This window comes from Mesoplodon mirus (genome assembly GCF_964341445.2).
Source record: "Mesoplodon mirus genome assembly, chromosome: 3".
In the NCBI taxonomy this organism is placed as follows: Eukaryota; Metazoa; Chordata; class Mammalia; order Artiodactyla; family Ziphiidae; genus Mesoplodon; species Mesoplodon mirus.
In genome coordinates, this window is record NC_138978.1 from 171,744,530 (window position 1) to 171,759,136 (window position 14,607).

General features: G+C 42.0%; 1 protein-coding gene across 2 annotated transcripts in view; it reads left to right on the forward strand.

Annotated features, from left to right (window-relative positions):
* Positions 1–7,631: 7,631 nt before the first annotated feature.
* Positions 7,632–14,607, forward strand: part of SCYL3 (SCY1 like pseudokinase 3) — a 39,963-nt gene continuing 32,987 nt past the window's right edge. Inside the window, exons 1-2 of one of the 2 annotated variants that reach the window (XM_082613511.1) lie at positions 7,632–8,067; positions 13,243–13,457. In XM_082613511.1, the coding sequence (XP_082469637.1) occupies positions 13,293–13,457 (165 nt within the window). In that variant the 5' untranslated portion in view covers positions 7,632–8,067; positions 13,243–13,292. The remainder of the gene's footprint in view (positions 8,068–13,242; positions 13,458–14,607) is intronic. The other variant, XM_082613510.1, reaches the window with a different exon arrangement.

The window sequence follows — 14,607 nt, forward strand, 5'->3', positions numbered from 1 at the left end:
AGACTTCCTTAAACCTTTCACTTTCTCTCCACATCTACTACCAGCACTAGTATTTTCCACAGATAGGAAGACTGTGAGTTCATGAGAGTTGTTACCTAAATGAAGAACAATCAGGAACAACACCATACCACCCTGTGGAGTGACTATTTTAATTCATTTCCCAGCAAAGTTATCAATTCCTATAAATCATGATCTCTCAAGGCCAGTTAGAAATATTTTGATTACCAGAGGTCCAACATACGGGCCTTTGCAGTATAAAATACTTGTGTGTGATCCTCATGACTGCTCAATATTGAAACCCTGCAGTTAATTAACTTGTGAGAAGAAATGTTTAGCACGCACTTAACTTCCTCTACTCTTTTCTCCTCCAGGCCTCTTAATCTTGTTTCGTTGGTAGTTTGGGGAACTGAAGTAAGTGAATCTGGAATCTGGAAGTTGGTAACTGCTACTTAAAAGCAGAATAAATACCTCTTATGAGGTCAGTTCTTTTTCCTCCTTACCTGCAAGTTACCAGCGTCTCAAGTCTGCTGTGTCATCAGCACTGGGCTAGGGCGTGATTGTGAAATTGAACCCCAGAGAGCATGAATATTATTGTTTGCACCAGATGGGACGTGGAGCTGCACATTAAGGCCTAGAGTCTAGGAGGGCAAGTTAAAGAGGCATTGAAACTTCTCAGTTTAGCTTAACTTTCAGGGCTCATTTATTTCCAATCCTGGGCCGAAGGAATCTATTTTAATTCAGTGATTTCAGAAAGAAGACCCCTAATTTTGGAAAGGAGCTCAAAGGGATCTGCAAACCCCAGAAATGCAGTGAAATACTTTGAAAATGGAAGCCCAGCCTATCAATCATATCTCATTGAAATTAGTTAAGTCTAACCACTTGCTTTGTTTTTTAACATTCCTAATGTTGTCTCTATGACTATCCCCAATTAATTTTCCATTTTTGTCACACTTGACTTTTAGTAACATAGAATATGACATAAGGCACCTACCGATACAGAGTTCCCTTTTGTTTACAACTGCTGACAACAACTTGATGAGTATGATATCCATCCTCCTTCATGTGCAGGTGTGTGCATGCTCACACATATTATATGGGCATTTTTAATTGAGAAAAAAATTCACACACCATAAAAGGCATCATTTTAAAACGTACAGTTCAGTGGTTATTAATATAGTCATCAATTGTGCAACCATCACCACTATCTAATTCCAGAACATTTTCATCAACCTGAAAAGAAACCCTGTACCAATTAGCATTCACTCCCCATTCCCCTCTACCTCCAACCCATGGCAACCACTAATCTACTTTCTGTCTCTGTGGATTTACCTGTCCTGGATATTTCATATAAATGGAATCATAATATATGGGCTTTTGTGTTTGGCTTCTTTTACATAGAATAAAGTTTTCACAGTCCTGTATGTTCTAGTATGTGTCAGCACAGATCTTCCTTGACTTACCATGGGGTTACATCCAGATAAACCCATCGTAATTTGAAAATATCATAAGTGGAAAATATATTCGATGCACTTAACCTACTGAAGATCACAGCTTAGCCTAGCCTGCCTTAAACATGCTCAGAACACTTACATTAGCCTACAATTGGGCAAAATCATCTAACACAAAACCTATTTTATAATAAGGTGTTGAGTATCTCATGTAATTTATTGACTACTGTACTGATGTAAGACTACAAGAGCTTCCAATCGAAGTTTACATTTCAGTTCCTTATTCCTTTATTAAACTATCTTTAAAATTACAAAAGTAATCTATGCTCACTATATCACAAAAAACACAAAATATGCAGATATATCATGAAAAAATTTAATTCCATCTCCGTAACCCACACAGTGACTATCAAAACAGACTAGTATCTATCTTTCCACACTTCCATTCACCATTCATCAATAAATGCTTGTTGACAACCTACAATGAAGCTTAGATCAATGAACAAAACAAAGATTATTTCCCTTGTGGAACTTATATTACAGCAGAGGAGAAAGAAGCCATTTAAATATAATTGTTTAAAAAGATAGAATGGGGTCTCTCAGGTAAATACGAGTCACACGTTCAGGCTTTGAAGCCCTAAGGCCATGGAAAGGCAAAGGTTCAAGAATGAAAGGAATGAGAACTCTGATGAAAAAAGCCAGGCCCCCTGGGGTCTGGACCAGTCACAGAACAGCAATAACAGGATGTAATAGTGTTTGAATGTTTGACATGTGGTAGCCCTTTACATGCTTTACCTAATCTAACCCTCACAAACACAAGTAGGTACTACTTTAATCCTTATTTTGCAGCTGAGAACATGGAGGTTGAGTAAAATGAATTTGCCCAAGAATAGTCCAGACAGTGAGCAGCAAAAGTGGGCTCAAACCAAGACCTGCTAACATTGGAGCCAGCCATATTGGAAGAAAATATGCAATGAGGTTGAAAATAGTCTTAGTGAGAGCAAAACAGGGAACTAGCTAGACGGGATCTGGTCAGAAAGTGGTGCTGTGATTTTGAAAATGATGCACAGTTGAGACTGTAGGGTATGACCTGAGAAAGTCTCGTGTTTCTCCCAGACACATCTCTGAAGGGTGGCCACAGATGGTCGTGCATACTAGATTCTAGTGTCTGGTCCTCAGCTTTGCTGGATTGGAGTTGAGAGTTTGGACACCAGCTATGATCAAGTTCTAGGAGAAAAAAAATAACAAACTCAAAAAAGACTGATGCATATAAAAGCAAGAAGTAAGGGACTTCCCTGGTGGCGCAGTGGTTAAGAATCCACCTGCCAAAGCAGGGGACACAGGTTCAGTCCCTGGTCCTGGAAGATCCCATATGCTGCAGGGAAACTAAGCCCGTGCACCACAACTACTGAGCCTGCGCTCTAGAGTCCGTGAGCCACAACTACTGAGCCCGTGTGCCACAACTACTGAAGCCTGAGTGCCTAGAGCCCGAACTCTGCAACGAGAAGCCACTGCAATGAGAAGCCTGTGCGCTGCAACGAAGAGTAGCCCCCGCTCGCGGCAACTAGAGAAAGCCCACGTGCAACAGTGAAGACCCAACACAGCAAAAAATAAATTTTAAAAAAAGGAAGAAGTAATTTATTAATTTACAAAGAGAAGTAGAACCAGAAAGTATGAATACCTAGTTAACGTGCTCTCATGAGAGTGGCTCATATAGGCTCATGAGAGCTGACTGTTAAATGTTCAGAAATTTTGGAAGGCAGTTGTTAAACACAGCCATTGTTAAAAATTAAATTACATAAACTCATCATTAAATAGATTATATTTTTAAAGGTAAGAAAGACTAAGAACTCATCACTTAAAACTTATTTTACTATATTATATTATTATCTATGCTCAGAGGTTATTTACATCTTTTATAGCTCTATGATGGAAATACTATATAATGTTGGAGCACATTTCTTCCCAACTCTGCATTCAGTGATGTCATATTGGTACCTTGAAGTTGGCCATGGTGGGAGTATTTACACTATAGAAATCAGCAAATGCTACAAATCAGGGCTTTGTTTAATGTTTTGTTGATTGTCTAGAGTTAATAAAGTGATGAAGAATGTTACTAACAATGCAAATTAAACTTAAAAGTCTTTCTTGACCTACATTAGAAATTGAGGAGATATTCTTCTAGTATTCAAAAATATTATTGGTTTCAGCATAGAAGATAACTTACAACCAATATATGTCTTTCTTGTTTCATTTTCATCTTAACTGTTAATATAAATGAAAATAGTAACCACCTTTCATATCAAAACTACACTCATTCACCAGTTGCAAACATGGGTGGACCATGAACACAAGAGTATGGCAAAAATCAATGAACGCATACTGTGAGAATCAACTGGTTATATGGGATCTACAGTAAAGAATATTATACATGGACAAAGAATCTTACACAGAGAGGCAGTAGTCTCTAAATTCATTTGTTCAGATACTGTGTTGTGTTACAGGTGTTTTTCTCTGGGTTGAGTATAGCTGAAGCATACAGTATATCAGGATATTTACAACTTGATGAGACCATGATGCCCCAATTTTTATCTCCTGTCTGGGCCTCTGCAGTGATTCTTCAAACCTTTATAGCCATCAGCCGACTTGATAGCTCTACCTGAATGTTTAACAGGATCTGCAAACTTGTTGTTTCACCATGCATCCAATTGCTAGAGACAAACCCAAGGCAGCAACCTTGATCCCTTACTTCACTTCCTCTTACCAGCTAATACCATTCATTCTATGTCTTAGTGGGCTTGCACTGCCCAAACAAAATACCATAGACTCAGGGGCTTAAACATCAGACATTTGTATCTTCACAATTCTAGTGAGAGCTCTCTTCCTGGCTTGCAGATGACTGCCTTCTCACCCTGTCCTCATGTGGCGGAGATCGAGAGAGAGCATGCTCTCCGGTGTCTCTTCTTTTAAAGGCACTAATCCCATTATGAGGATAACACCCTCATAACCTCATCTAACCCTAACTATTTACCAAAGGCCCATCCCCAAAGGGGGTTAGGGCTTCAATACATGGATTAGGGTTTAGGACTTCAATATCTAGATTTGGTGGTGGTAGTTGGGGGGTGGAGTTGGGGGTACACAGTTCAGTCCATAGCCCTCTATTCCAAAGTATACTTCTGACTACTTAAGACCATCTCTATTCCTTGTCCTGTAGCGCAAGTCACTATTATTCCCCACATAGACTATTGCTAAAGTCTCCTAACCTGTCTCCTTGCTGCTCTTCTCTCGATCCATTCTCCATATAATGGCCAGTATGAGTTTTTAAAACTGTAGACTAGATTGTTACTCTCTTGCTTAGAATCCTCAGTGGTTTCCAAAAATGCCTTCCCATGACCCTCAAGCCCCAGCCTGTCTTAGTGGCGTCTTCGTAAATGCTCTCCCCTTTACTTACTACACTCCAGCCACACTGGCCCTCTTCCTGTTCCTTAAATACATCAAGCTAGTTCCTGCCTTGGGATGTTTTCCGTTGCTGTCTCTGTGCCATAGATCTTCACATAATTATCATTCAGTGTTAGATCACACATCACCTTTTCAAAGAGGCCATCTTTGGAGATCCGTCTAAGATAACTCCCTTCCCTCTCCTGTCTTCCCCCTTACCCTATTACTCTCTATCACATTGGGGTGGCAATATTGCATAATGGTTAAGAAGATGAAATCTGTAGGCAAACTACTCTATGCCATTACCAGCTGTGTGACTTTGGTCAGCTTACCTAACCTTTCCGTGCATAAGTTTTCTCATGGGTAAAGTGGGATTTATGTACAGCTTAAATGAATTAATGCACAGTAAATACTCAACACGTGTTAGCTGCTATTATTACCTTGTTTTATTTTTTCATGGAATTTGCCATTATCTGAATTTATCTTTATTCATTTATATATCGTCTATCTCCCCCCTTATGGCCTCCCCCACCCGCCACCTCCCCTCCAAGACGTGAGGTCTGTGAGGGCAGGAAATTTATCTTGTTTTGTTTGCTGTGATACTTCCCCAGTCTCTAGAGCAGAGGCTGGCATATAGTGAGCACTTCTAAAGTATATGCTGACTAACTAAATGAATAAGAAACAATTGTCAGAAAAGCCTCAGAGTAACCAGGGAAGTGTAGAGTCATTTAGCTCATACTCAGCTTCACACACAGTAGATTGAAACTTATTTGTTGGTGGTGGCACAGGGCACTTCAAAAAATGAAAGTAACATTCCTAGCACTAAGCTACTAGCACCTCCTCAATCACTTAAAAAGAAAAGTTTTATTTGGGCCCCTCAAAGAACCCACTTTTCTGAAATGACTGTTATCGTTTTCCTCCTTCTTTTCTTAGTGGTCAGCACCGGGCATGGCTCAGAAAAGGTGTGTCAAATATCCGTGGAATAAACATAGTCTGTAACATAAGGTTGTAAGTTCTATAACATTTGTATAGTGTTTACAGTTTACAAAGCAGGCCAATATCCCTTACAACATGGGTATCATGATGTCTGTGGTCGACTTTAAATTTCTTCAGGACAGTGTAATATTCTGTGTGGGTCATTTGGTTGAAGCTATGCCCTAGAAGCTGCTGGCATTCTAGTATTAGGAATCCACACTCCAGGAGTAGTTAGCTAGCATCATACCAGAAAGGTCACATTCCAGAGATGGAGCTACAAATACTTTAGTCACCTTGATCTCTGATGACACCAGATGTTTTGCTAATTATCAGAGTGAGTGCCAGAAATGACTGTTGATTGGCAAAAATAACAGCTTATTAATTATCATGATGAATACTAGAGATGAGCTCTCAAAAGAACGCTCTCCACTCCTGAAAAAACAGGGTGAGCACTAAAAATTCGAGTCCTCAGCCTTTGGAGATGCCATCTGAGGCTTCATCGCTATTGGTTCTGGCTCTACCACAGGTCTGGAAGATTTCTTGTTGCCAGATGCTGGCGGTAACTATGATGATAACAGAATCCTGCCTCTGCAGCCCTGTACTTCTGTTTCTCAACTTTCTAGTGCAAGGTGGTGGTCAAACCATTTACAACAGCACCCTCCAATACTGTAATCTTTATCTACATGTGAATTTTGAGCATTGACATATGGTCAGTTTAAATTGTAAAACATACATATCAGATTTTGAAGACAGTACAAAAAATGTAAAATATCTCATTAATAATTTTTTATTTTGGGTATGTGTTTAACTGACAACCTTCTGGCTATGTGTTAAAATATAATACTAAAATTGACCCCACCTCATTCTTTTTACTGTTTGTTGTTGTTGTTGTCGTTTTTGTTTTTTTGGCTGTGCCAGGTGGCCTGCAGGATCTTAGTTCCCCCACCAGGGATGGAAGCCATGCCCCCTTGCAGTGTGCGCTCAGAGCCTTAACCACTGGAACACCAGGGAAGCCCCTCTTTTTACTGTTTTAAATATGACTACCAGAAAATTTTAAATTACATTATGTGGCTCAAATTGTATTTCTATAGGGAAGTGCTGACCTAGGATGGAGAGCTCGACTTTCAACAAGCTAATAGGACAGATTAACTACTATTTGTGCCTGCTTTCTAATAAATATTCATTTCTGAATAAGGGACAAAATTGGGTTTGATATTTGCTTTCACTTAATCTAGTGAAGAAATTGTGGGATCCTTATCCATACTGTAACAGACCAGGAAGAATTTAAAACTTTTAGGTGATCAAATGATTTAGGTCAGCTGTGAACTGTGAGCTTGTAAAAGCATTAAATAGTAGCGATGACTACTACTAAGCTCATATACAAGATAACAGAGAAAATATACTGGGCTTGAGCCATGTAGTTTTAAAATTTTCACGTATATTCATTCTATTTGCACAACACCCTATTAAGTAGAAACCATCAACATTAATAATAAGTACTATTAATATTAATAGTCCCAATTTGACTCTCCGCTGGTTTAAGCGTAACTTCAGATTCCCCATTTGAAAGGGCTTCAGCTGGAATCACTTCTACCTCTGCCAGCTTCAGCAGCGGATTCGTACAACTTCCGCCTATGCAGCGCAGCCAATCAGGGCTGCGGGGTGAGCGACGTCACGCTCCCAAAAGTCCTCGCCAATTCCCAGAGTACTCCTATTCTCCGTCCTGCCCCTTTTCTATTTGTCAGAGGCGACCGGCGGCCATTTTAGGTTCGGGCGGAAATCCAGTTAAGACCGTGCGGTTAAAAGCCTGAAAATTAAAATCAAGGCAAACTCGCACGTTCAACTCAGAGCCCAAGAAAAGAGATATCTTCACTGACCAACTAGGCGGCTGGGGACAGAGAGTGAACCGCTGGGCCGGCACCGCCGCCCATACTCAAGATGGCACCGGCCTGAGAATCACCGGCGAGGCCGCCCCATCTCAGTTCCGGGTTCTTTCGCCCCAGTGGTGGCGTTGTAGGGCTGAAGGCTGGCATCCTGTCCGGCTTCCGGACCCGTCTCTATGGTGCCGGAGAGACCGGACCTCAGAAGATTGTGGGTGTAGTGGCCAGAGTATCACTGGGGAGGCGAGGGTGGTTGGTGTCAACAGGGGGCGAAAAGGGGACCGAAGCTAAGCTCCTCGGCCGCCTCCTCCGCCGCCCTCCCGCAGGTAACAGGGAGCCCCGCGCTGCGTCCTCCGTCAGTGGGGGCCTGGGCCGGTGGGGAGGGGGCCGGGCCGGGAGCGAGGCGCCGGGGGGGCGCGGGTAGGGAACGCGCGCCCCGCTCGCGGGTCCGCGCTTGGGGCCCGCTCGGGGGCGAACTCGGCGTGGCGTCGCTGCCGGTTGAGCTCTGCTCCCCACTTCCGCGCAGTCTCCCTCAGCTTTTTGCGGGGCGCCCTGTTAACCTGGGCTTCGCGGGCGACCCCCGCTCGGGGCGGCGCTGGCGGCCGGAGCTGTCGAAGGAAGCCGCGGAGCCCGGCCTCGCGGGCAGGTGTGGAAGGTGAGGGGCCAGCTAAGCGGGAGCGCCGCCACCGCCCCTCAGAGACCCCGGGGAGTCGTGGTCGGACCCCCGCTGGCCCCCAACCCCCGCGCCCGGGCCGTCCTCCTCGCCGCGGGGAGGGTGAGTGTGTGCGGCGGGGCCGAGCCGCGGGGAGCCTGGGGTTGCGCCCGCGCTGGGATGCTGCCTTCATTCTCGATCCGAGACCAGTGCCAGGCCCCCAGAGGCCCAGCTGGTTCCTGTCTTTGGGTAGTGCATTTTGTTTAGAATGAAGATGAAACAGTTCTGGGGAAATCGTATGTAGGAAGCCGTGTGAATACTCAGAGTTGGGTCCTGAATTTTGGAATCCCTGTTACTGCTCTTTTTAAGGACCCGTGTGCATACCCACATAACATCCCATGTCTTAGCAGAAATCATACTTAGTTCTTTCGGTACGCAAACGCTTCATAATGTATTGCCAGACTGAGTTCAATATAGGGAATATATACGTGAAACAGATCAAACCAAAGGGCCCGAAGTCATGTTATCACTAGATAACGAAATACCAGTCAATACTGGGTGTCCTTTGAACTCACGGTGCAAGCCCTTATCGTCGGAACTTCCAAGCTGAGGGAGCTAGGATAATGATCATCTCGATTACTTGCTGGAAAAGAACAGAGGGAGAGAGAGTTCCCCAGAGGACACTGATTTCTTAGTTTAGTGTATGAGTTGTCCAGTGACCTAGACGAGGGCTTTTAATCCCACAGGTGGCCCAGAAACTTGATGTGCTGCCCAAGGAAGCAAAAGGATGGAGGAAGATAGGTGAACAACATTTTAAAGACCATGATGCGTATTCAAGTCAGAAACTGTGTACCCCACATTTTATTATAGAGAGTGGAGATGGTAAATTCTGCAAAATACCCGTGCTAATATTAAAATATCCTTTGCTGCCTTTTTGTGACTTTTTAATTTCAAAGTTAAACGATTTGGTGTTTTCCCCTTTACTCCTTAAAACAAAAAAAGATAGTATTTTGGAAGTCCAGGTGTTACTGTTTATCAGTATTACATTTCAGTAAGTCCATTTAGCTGAATTATCATTTTGAAAGCACTGTTGATAGCAACTGTTTTTGTGCCTCTTAGGGTACAGTTTTGTGAAGTTAAGAATTACTGCTTTAAGACCATCAGATTGCAGTCAACAGCACATCTTTTTATTTCCCCCCTAATGAAGTTTGCACTGGACATAGGCTATAACCCAGCTACTCTGTAAGCGTTGCACGGATGGTATCAGTAGACTTCTGTCAACATTAATCATGCTTTCAAACCAATAAAATGTCAGTCTTTTGAGTTCTCACAAGGAAGGGGTTCATTCCTTTCAATTTTTAAGTGGCATTTCTTGGGGTCTTAGACCCAAATACATACTGCTAAGAAAAACTGCCAGTTTTAACCTCTTCCTAAAGCTTTTATAACCCTAAATTGTTAATGATCTTATAGTGGAATTCAGAATATTAAATGAAAGGTTAATAGGTGTTGTAAGGCCCAGTATTCCCACAAAAGGTATTTTGCTATTTGGAAGTGACTAAGTTCATTGAATGTCCATTGCTGTACCTCTGCTGACTGCCATTCATTCAGCCAGAGCCTGCCCCTGACTCTTGGGACCATTTTATCTCCTTTGGAGAGTAATATTAAAGCTAAGTGAATGGCATGATTTTCTGCCAATAAGATTATTTTCTTGCAGCAATTCCTTATGTGTGGATTTTGGAAAGCTGTATTTTGTGGCTAAGAGAGAGAAGGAAGTTAGACTAGCTTCTACACACTTTTCGAAGTAGCACTTCTCTAGCGCCTTCCTTTAGTCTGACTGGTTTTTCAGACAAGAGGAGTTAAAAACAACTCCTGCTTGTGAAATGGCAGTTGGTTTCAAAGAACATGGACCCATTCAGACTACCTCAGGTGTGCCTCAGGCTACCCATGATTGTAAGGATGGCAGTGAGGCAGTGGATTTGAAGCTGGGCTTCTTGTAGCCTCGAGTTGGAGTAGTAATGTGACGCTCTAAATCTAAGTTACTCTCCCAGTGTTTGCTTTTCCTTCTCCTGCTGCCAGCTGGCTTCCTCTGTACTTGCCAGGTTTCTGCTTTTACATGGCTTTGGCTTGCCATAGCCCTGACTCTACCTTATGGCATCCTTTTACCTTCAGCTGTGCTGCTAACAGACAAAAATATCTCACGTTCATTCAGATTCCTGGGGCAGACAGGGATTGTCCAGCTTAGCTCTTCATCCAGGTCATGGGTCCTAGAGATGACTAATGTGTGATTTGACTGCCCTTTGGCCCAGGGTAGGCACCTGACCCATAAAGTGTGCCCAAGAAGAAGGCAGGTGCTAAACATGACCCTCCCGACTGGGGTGGGAGTGGGAGGTTGCTGCAAGCACCACACCATCTCCAGAATAGGGGAATTAATGGTAATTGTTCTCCAAGATCCTACATAAATGCTAATTTTATTTGTAGTCCCAGTAGAAAGGTGAGTGTTACATACACAGGTGACCCTTGAACGACATGGGTTTGAACCAAACACGTCCATTTATACGCAGATTTTTTTCAGTAAGTATGCACTGCAGTACTTCACGATCTGCATTTAGTTGAATCCCCTGCGTTGGTTGAATCCTTAGATGTGGAACTGCAGGTGTGGAGGATCAACTGTAAAGTTATACTCACATTTTTGACTGAGAGGGTGTTGGTGCCCTTAACCCCTGCGTTTTTTAAGGGTCAACTGTAGTTGAGATACTTTTTAATACTGTTTTTCGTTTGTTTGGTTTTTTTACTTCTCTCTATCATTCTTAAGGAGAAATTGCTTGGTAGGTAGGAACTCAGTGAATTTGTTACAAATCCAGCTTAGTTCTTATCCTCAGAAACATTCTTGGGTTTAAAAAAAAAAACGTCAATTTTAGGTAGCTTTAGCCCTTATACATGTTGTTTGTGTTCCTTATTCAGTGACTTTTTGTGACTTTTTAATTTCAAAGTTAAACGATTTGGTGTTTTCCCCTTTACTCCTTAAAACAAAAAAAAGATAGTATTTTGGAAGTCCAGGTGTTACTGTTTATCAGTATTACATTTCAGTAAGTCCATTTAGCTGAATTATCATTTTGAAAGCACTGTTGATAGCAACTGTTTTTGTGCCTCTTAGGGTACAGTTTTTTTTGTGTCTCTTAGGGTACAGTATATGGGTCTGTAGGCCCTTGAAATTCTCTGGGGTATCTGTTTTGAGCAGCATTACATACTCCGGTAACCTAGTAAGCGTTGTATGGAACTTCACCAAAGTGGAAAAAAATCCAAATAGAAGGTCAGTATATAATGATTCTTGGGTTTATATTTACCCAAAGGATACAGATTTTAAACTGAATTTTTTAAAAGATCCACATAGAATTTTGGGCTGTTTTTTAGAACTAGCAACTTGTTTCCCACACTGCCAGAGTTGGTAAGAACTCTTTTTATCTTTTATTTTTTAAACAATGGTAAAGCCAGAACTGAAAACTGCCACGAACTTTTCAGATGTGTTGTCTGGCTACAGGTTTAAAAATATTGAGCCAATGTTGGAAAATAGGAAATTTCCACATAACTATTCAGGCTCGTGGCTCTTTATGGTAAATGGTGTGACCTGCCAACTCTGAAATGGCAGTCCTGGTTGGAACCTTGTGATGGTGGCTCCCGTCAGAGTGCAAGCCCAGTCAGTAGGTGCCTGTGCACACAGTAGGCCTTTTGCTGTTCCACCAATACTGCTGCACTGCTGTGCATTGTCTTTTGTAACCATGTGAGTTTGTAACCCTGTTGGAAAGAAAGATATGCTCTTTTATGGAAGATTTGGGAGGTGCAGGCAAATGTATGTCTATGTTTGTGTATATATGTGAATCATCCATGATCTGATGCCCACAACAAACCTCTGTTAATACTTTACATATTTTTTCTAGTGTGTGTGTGTGTGTGTGTGTGTGTGTGTATGCATGTGTATGTATATATATAGATAGCTATAGCTATAGATCACTCATCACTATAATCATAATCCAAATACTGAATATATCCATTCTCCCCAAAGTTTCCTTATACTCCTTTGTAATCCTTTCCTCTCCTGTGGCCCCTCTAACTGCCCTCACCCCAGGCAACCACTGATCTATTTTCTGTCATTATATAGTAGTTTGCATTTTCTGGAATCTCATGTACGTGTGGGTTGTCTTTTTAACATTTGAGATTATACAATTTTGCGTTTTCCCCTCTTTAGCCTAACTCTGAAGACAGTTAACGGGATTGTACTTTTTCTGATGTTTATTGTCATTTGCGTTCAATGAGTAGTCTGTTTCCTTTCCCATTAGTCCACAGGTGTTTTAGTGTTTTCTTGGTTTATATGCACTCTCCATTTGTTAACATGTTTTTCATCATTGTTAGAAATATTCTCCAGTTCGTATTGTTTTCCTTAGAATTGTGGGTTATTTTAGACGTGCAGAAGCTCATCATCTTTGAGTGATCGAGTTTTGCAGCACTTTGCTCTGCGGGGCAGGACATGAGTGGCTTTAGGGAGCAGGAGAGCTCTTACTCTGTATTTGATCGCGTTTCCACTGCGACGGTTCTGCGTGTGCGCAGTGCGGGGTTGGGAGCAGCGGCAGCCGCGCGTGTCTGTTTGGTTAAGTGTATTTTCTCTAGAGCTGAAAGTTGTTAATTGACAAGCATTGCAGGTAACTTGCTGAACATTTACTATTTCTGTTGTCAAACGGCCTACTTTATGAGGGTTGTAGGAACTAGTAGGTTTGAGTGCCTGGGTCTGGGTGCTCGGCTATCTCTGCCTCATGTCTCAGATAGAGACTCAATGTTAGGAAATGTTTTCTTTCAGGTCTGCTCGGCTTTGAGGAGCTGCAGCACCCCTGCGTCACGGCCTAAGGGATGGGCTCAGAGAACAGCGCTTTGAAGAGCTATGCCCTGAAGGAACCACCGTTCACCTTACCCTCTGGACTTGCTGTTTACCCCGCTGTATTGCAGGATGGCAAACTGGCTTCGGTTTTTGTGTATAAGAGAGAAAACGAAGACAAGGTTAATAAAGCTGCCAAGGTACTGTAATAGGTGACTACCTAATAGTACTTTTTACTGTCGTCTTGTTTTCTATTAAAATATGAAATTAATAAACTTCAAAGGGGGTAGGTCATAAGGAATAATATTTTTATTCATGTCCTTTAAAAATATAGTTGCCCTTACTTCACGGGAATGTCTCCAACTTGCACGACAAGGTCAAGTACCATAGGTAAGCCAAAGGCTTTATGCAACTCAGCGTGATATCTCTTATCATCCTATTTTATTTTTTTAGTGAGAAAGTTTGGGAGGTGATTTTACATGGCTCATAGAAGATAAAGGGACTTTAGCTTAGCAAAAATGCTCTTAAGTATGGATAACATATTAATTGGTGTATTGATGATGGACCTGGAAATGAAATATTTTAGGAACTGTAGCTACTGTTTTTTCTTTTCCTGAGGCATTGTGATGCTCCCAGAAAGAAGGTGAAACTGGAAGGTGGGACTGGATGCCCCGGAAGGAATGTGACCTCGGCTCTAGTTCTTGCCGAGGGAGCTTAGAGCGTTAGCTTCTGGTGGCTTCAGTTTCCACCTGCCTCACACCTCCTAAGCGCTCCTCCCGGTAAAGGGTGCCAGTGCCATGCTGGCTGACCTGCTGTCAGGGGACCCTGGCCTCTTATTAGAAAAAGTGATTCCTCTTTGGAATATAATTCAAGAATACAGCCCTAGGTGTCTTTTCAAATTTAGTGAAAACAAAGGTATTAGGTGATATTTCCTTGGATAGCTAGCTGCTTCTTTGGGTATTCAGGCATTCAGATTATCTTCAGGAAGGTTCTAAAAAGGCACGCATTAATTAACTCTTCGTTGTTTACTACGGCAGGCATACTTTTCAGATTGATTTGGTATCTTTATTTTGTTAGAGTTATGATCTATATACCTTGAATCACTTTGTACTGTCAACAAGAATGAAACATTGATATCTATTTCATAGGTCTGTTTAAATGGTTTGTACCTTTTTTATGATTATAAAGGGCTATGTTATAATATGTAATATTAGTAATATAATTTTGGCATTTTGTTTGTCACACCGGTTCATTATTTGATGTCTCTGATCAGGCATGAAGTTAACTGTTGTAAGGTGGTTCCTGAGGAAAACGTTCCTCTCAGGATGCATTTTCCATTAATGGACTGTG